The 6,000-nt window shown below is 56.1% G+C and overlaps 1 protein-coding gene across 10 annotated transcripts in view; it reads right to left on the reverse strand.

Moving 5' to 3' along the window:
• Positions 1–4,670, reverse strand: part of LOC144148417 (uncharacterized) — a 203,713-nt gene extending 199,043 nt beyond the window's left edge. For all 10 annotated transcript variants that reach the window (XM_077680008.1, XM_077679998.1, XM_077680004.1 and 7 more), the window contains exon 1: positions 3,880–4,670. In XM_077680008.1, the coding sequence (XP_077536134.1) occupies positions 3,880–4,050 (171 nt within the window). In that variant the 5' untranslated portion in view covers positions 4,051–4,670. The remainder of the gene's footprint in view (positions 1–3,879) is intronic.
• Positions 4,671–6,000: the final 1,330 nt, after the last annotated feature.

The raw sequence follows: 6,000 nt of genomic DNA on the forward strand, positions 1-6,000 counted from the left end.
GCGTCCGACAATTTGCGGGTTTCTTTATAGGTCGGCACGCCGATAAATACGAGGCCCGCGCAGCCGAACACATCGCAAGCGCTTCCCGAACACCCACGCGCTGCAGCGCAAACTGGAGCGGAAGGCGAACGCTGCAGGAACCCGCGTATACGCGCATATAGTACACTATAGTATGAAAATGTATACACGGTCGGAGGCCTTCCGGTGACAGCAGGTGCAAGGGAGGTGCGGTTACCCAGAAGGCTTCGGAGGCCAGCGGCGACGGCTGCGGGCGGCGGCGTAGGCGCAGGCTCCGCCACAGGGCCCGGGGCCCCCAGCGAGCCTTCGGTTTGGCCGCGGGCGCAGCCAGGCTACTCTTCCCACCACGCTCGGCGCCCTTTGGAAGCCCGTGGGCCCGTGCGTCGTTCGCCGCTCGGCGTCGCGTACTACATGCCGACACAGCAGCTGCCGGCGCTGCTGCTGCGACCCGCTAGGAAATTTCGAGGTCGCAGAAGCAGCTGCGCGGCTGTGACACGGCGCTTCCACCGCGGGCAGTCCGGACCGCCGATGTGCGCGACTCCTCGTACGACGTTGCCGTCAACGTTCAAGCAGGGCCGCGCAATGCTTTACAGACTACAAAGACCGAAGGCACGACGCTGTCGAGCGCGGCTCGCCGCGTGGTTTCAAAGGAATGCCACACAAACCGAAAGTAAAAACGCTCGATTCAGCCCATCTGGATTTGCGTCGATTAGCACCAATGCAGCAGTTCAGCGCAATTTCGTCCCCTCACAAGCGCTTGAGATCCGCCGCCAGTCTCCTCCTGATTTCTCGGCGTGGTCTTGAGGTCAAGGGACCGGGAAATCACGAGGAACGTCCTACTCAACCCAGCGTTCAGTAGACGGGCCGCTATACTGCCTCATGGCCTCAGCATCAAAACAGTACACAAGTAACTCGATCATGGTCGCACGTATACACATATAGCCTGACATTGTATTACCCATTAACCTGCATGCCTTGGAGTTACGTGCGGAATCGAAAGTCAGGGGCCTAATCCAGCCAGGCTCCGACCTCTTTTTTAGAGAAATAAAAAAGTCAGGGGGGGGGGGGGGGGGGGGGGGAAGGTTCAAGAAGGTTCTCGAACAAATTTTCCTTTACTCAGACAGCGAAATGCCTGATTTTTTTTTCATGCGCCTTCTTTTAGGGACATGTTTCCAGGAGTTTAATGTTGTCTAAACGGCAATTATATATTTATGAAAAGATCTTAACAAAACAAAAGAAGAAAATCGGATGCGCCGTGTATGAGAAGTCCTATTAGCCGATGGCTAAGACTATAGGCCACGGACTGATGCAATCGTCGTTTAGGCGTCATAAAAATAAGAAAGAAGCCGCACAATCGCTGCCTTAACGGGTTAGCTGCAGTAGTGCAGGGAGCGTCAGTACTTAAAGTGCGCATAAACTCGTGCATGCACGACGTGACGATCTCCCAGTGGGCGCCCTGCAGACAGGCGAGTGCATGCACGGTGAGACGTCGCTAAGCAGCAGCGCCAGCACATTTACAACGACATAGACGGAGTATGCACATGCCGCATTGCCAGCGCCGCCTTGTCATTCAATCAAAAGGAACAACAGTTGTCGCGCTCCATCAGCTTTAATGCGGTCGCCCAGCAGACGGGTGAAGCCGGAACGGCAAAACGCTTGCGAAAGCGGAGCGCCCAAGCGTGACGTGCGCCGGAGTGCCTTCCGCCCACTGCACGGTATTAATTGCGCCACTGCTCTCGCCAGTTTCGCACCGCTTTCAATGTCGCTTTCGCTCTGCCAGAGCGGATCTACGCCAGGCGCAATGCACGCAGCACGTGGGCGCGCCACGCTGCTGCGCTGTCCCGGTTTCGTCTGCCCTCGTCGTTCCCCTAATCGTGCACGTACATACTTCTCCCGGCAATATTTGCTCCCACTCGGCCTTAACGAGCGCGACACACCTCCCTTTCGCGCAGCTGACACAACGGCACATTTTGACGACTCCGCCGTGCGCTATTCTGGTGTAATAATCACCGTACGAAAGAAGCGCGTTAGGCAACACTAAAAACGCTATAGGATACTAGAAATGCACGTAACTAGGTCGCGACTAGACGGGCATGTCGACGTCAGGAAACACCTCCTGGGCAGATGACAAGTTCCGCGCATCTTAGCCGAGAAGACGTTCTCGTCGCTTCAGGTACGACCTCAAACATGCTCCGTCGAGTTTCGACAGGGCGCGCGAGGGCTTTCCCCACAGGTATGGTGCGTACACCAAGGCGGAAGCCGCAGGGGCGTGGCACACGCTGCGAGACTGCCTCGGGGGAAAAGCTAGGTACGGAGCGTCCTTCCAACGACCTTGGCCGCACTTTTAGCGGCGGATCGCGAGTGATGCGGCGCAGAACTACGCGCAGGGCACTGGACCGTGACCGCATCGTGCATCGTTTTCGGGCCCGTTCCGCTGCGGACCCAACAGCTGCGGCCGCTGTGTCCACGAGGTCGCCCATTCAGCAGCCTCTGTCTCCCGCTGTGGCGTTTGCAGTTGGCTAAATGTCTCCTGTGCGGGCGCCAAAGTGCGCGGAAGGGCGGTTTTCAAACACTTGCGCTCGTCCTCAAGAGAGTTGTTCCGCGCGCGTCGGGCCCCTCCCGCTTAGCAAAGCTGTCAACGACGTAGGTCATGGGGAAATATGTGACTTCCATCTGTTTACAATGAAGCTTAGTTTCTGTCAAAAATACAAATGTTTGGGATGCGACACTTTTTGGGCGCGCTTTCATAGCGTGTGTTTTGTATTGAAGCGACGGTTATCGTCGACGCTTCCAGAAGCATCCATGGGCGCGTAGACTTTTGTAAAAAAAAAAAAAAAACTATTTTCTTTACTTTCTGTTACGCTTTTGGTGGCGTACAATGCACAAAGGTTGTATTATTCGAGGCTGTCCTCTTCGCACAGCAGGCTGCATCAATTTAGCCCCCCCCCCCCTTTCTGCCTTCCTCGCGAACGCACATTTCCCCCTGCCGATGAGAGGAGCGGCGGCAAAAGCAAAACAAACTAATTAAAACACTCCGCTATGTAATTTATAAAAACCGGATGAAATGTTGTGAAGGAGTACACACAGTGAGTGCCCGCGACCAAAACTAACGGTATCGGATTCAGAACACTGCAGGGAACACCAGTTGGTCTGCTCCGCGCAACGACCGTCTGCACAACGATCCTTGCAACCAGTGGATGACGAGGTCCGGCGTACGATCGATGGACGCAGAAATGTCGTCTCAGCTGCGGCATTGCGTAAAGCCAAACGACATTTCTTGCATTGAGTAATAGCGAAAGCCCCATAGGGGCTGGAGCTGTCGTCGTCGTCGTCGTAATCGTCGTTCGTCTCATGTAGTCACGGTACTAAAACACCGGGAAACTCGTTTATGCCTCGCGCTAGAGAGCTTCGTGCTTCAAAGACAAGAGACTTTTACAGAAAAGCTGTATACCTGTACCCTCAACGGTTTCATTTGGCAAAAACGCCAAGGCGCCAAGAATACACTGCACGCTTCGCCCCTCACCAAGTTTCACGTTAGTGGAGATGGCCCGGGATTTTTTTAGTGATATAGTAGGCTGGACTTCGCCATTCGTGGGATTTGCTGAGTTTGCAGGGATGAATGATTACTCTAATGCGTTCGGTGCCCAAGCAGATCCAGAACACAGCCGTACTTTCCTTGCGCGAAATCCTTCTACCTACCTGCTTTCTGTCTCCACATACAGTAGGCACGCTCATGCAAACCGATGGACCGGCTGATTTCTTTGAAGCGCCACGTCTGACCGTTAGAATCCCGCGAGGCGGACGCATTGTTCTCTGAACGCGTGCCAGCGGAGCTTAAAATTACCGAAATGCACGGCTTACCGCCGACGGCGTCATCTGGCTCAAGATGGCCCGGAATAGCAGGATGGTCAGCCAGCGGATGAACAGGTAAAGTGACGGGTCGCACTGGTCGCGGTGCGAAGCGAGGTAGCGAACGAGCAGGGCAATCCAGGTGTCACGGTTCTGTCCAGTCGTCGGCTCTCCGGGGCCCATTCAACGACAGGCGTGTCGGCTGAGCCGTTCCTCCATGCCCCGTTTCCGAACCCACGTCGCTGTTATGGTGCGGCGGGGGCAAGTAAGATCCGACACGGGCGCAACAGCTGCGTTGATCGGATGTCAACACTTGTGCCGTAGACTTAGTCGAAGCTTCGTGGGCACTGCGATCGACTATATCCACGTGCCTCCAATTAGTGCTTCACGAGGTATACTTCTAACGGCGTCGCAGGAGGAAACGGTCGACGGTACGCAAGTTTCTCGTGCCGATCTTGTTCAGCTTATCACAGCCTTTTTCTCCCAGTGTCCACCAAGACGCCGCGGGAGCGAAGAGACTTTCTCGCTTGTTTGCAGTCTATCAGACAGTGTGCATTCCTGCGAGGCGCTGCAGCAGATAGGGACCGCGGTTACGCGACACTACTCCGGCGAGCGAAGGTCGAGAGCTCGGCACAGATTGGCACGTAATAGGGTCGGCGCGAACAGGCGCAGGCTTCGCGCAATCGGCTCAGTGACGCCGAAGGGAGGCAGGACGACGACGTCTGCAGGAGAGGTGTGCACCGTCGGAGAAGAGTCTCTCCTGTCGCGCCGGTGCGGTCAGTGACACGCGGCTGTATACGGGCGCCCATCACTCGCGCACCCGTACTTGGCGCGAAAAGGGGACGCCCCGCTGTCAACACAGCTGCAGCCACGAAGCAGCGGCGTCTTGAGCCCTCGCTGCGGCGCACAACAACGTGAACGACTGGGAGAGATCGTCGCCGATTGTTTGAAACCTCGTTGCCCTTGACAGATGCCGACAGTCAGCAGCTCGCGACGACCCGGAGCTAAGCAATGATTGCTTTCACCCTGGTCACCGGTAGCAGGATGGAATCAAACACACCCCAGCGCTCTCGTGGCGTTCTCCACAGGCTGCCGCTGCATCAGGTCGACCGAACGCGCCAGGAAGCTCGACTGGGCCGTTCCGCTGGTGCGCGCAGCGAGTACAAAACTTGTATGCGCGGTTGCCGACACAAACTGGATAGTTGCGTTAACTCATGCGGCGGCTCCGTATTTTCCGTGCCAGCCTCGAGGGTTGTCAGCGCGCCTTCGCAACGCCATGCTTCTGACCATAACAACTGCCAGGCACGATCCCCAACATGCACAAAAATAGCTGCACTTCTCAGCGATACCAGTTCCAGACTTGTTCTGAACGCGCACCCGAGTCACAAACAAGACTGACGAAAAGCATGAAGGACGAAGAATGTTTCATGAGTTCCTCAAGGATATTCTCATGCGTGCGCGAATCAACATTGAGGGTCTCCGTTGCTGAATTCCTGTGGTATAACTCGAATGCGATGAGAAATCGATGCGTAAATAGAAGAGCGTACCACGACGACGAAATAAGGGCCCGGTAAATGCCATCAGTAATAACAAAGAGACGGTAACGAAGTCGCATGACAACACGATGCGTGTAATTGTGCGCATATATCCATTCATCATATCGTCGCACGTAACAGAAATCTGATTTAGTAAAACACCGGTGCACAATAAGGTCTGTTCCGGCATTTTTTTTTTTTTTTTCGTCGTGCGCCTCCGACTGGCGATGAGCTGGAGCGTGAGCAGGACGGGACGCGTCGCATTGATCGAGCGTCCTGCCTGCCACCGCGTGGGGCGACATCCTAGTAACGCCGCGCCAGCAGCCGTTTTCCGGGGCCTACCTGCCAGAGGGACTTGGGCCTGCTCGGGGCCCGCGGTGCCAGAGATACGCCCACGTCGTCGGTCTTCTCGACGGCCATCGCAGCTGGCTCCTCGTGCGCCTTCTACGGGACACGCGGCTGCAGCGGCCGGGTCGCCGGCTGCGCAGCCCACACGCTCCGCCTTGCCCAACGCTCGCGACGACGAGCTGCGCTATGGGCACGAGGGGGGACACGCTGCACAATTTCCTCCTTTCTTGAGTGTGCGTCTGTCGTTATG

This window comes from Haemaphysalis longicornis, unplaced genomic scaffold (genome assembly GCF_048455015.1).
Source record: "Haemaphysalis longicornis isolate Haplotype H1 unplaced genomic scaffold, Haemaphysalis longicornis Haplotype H1 scaffold_1, whole genome shotgun sequence".
In the NCBI taxonomy this organism is placed as follows: Eukaryota; Metazoa; Arthropoda; class Arachnida; order Ixodida; family Ixodidae; genus Haemaphysalis; species Haemaphysalis longicornis.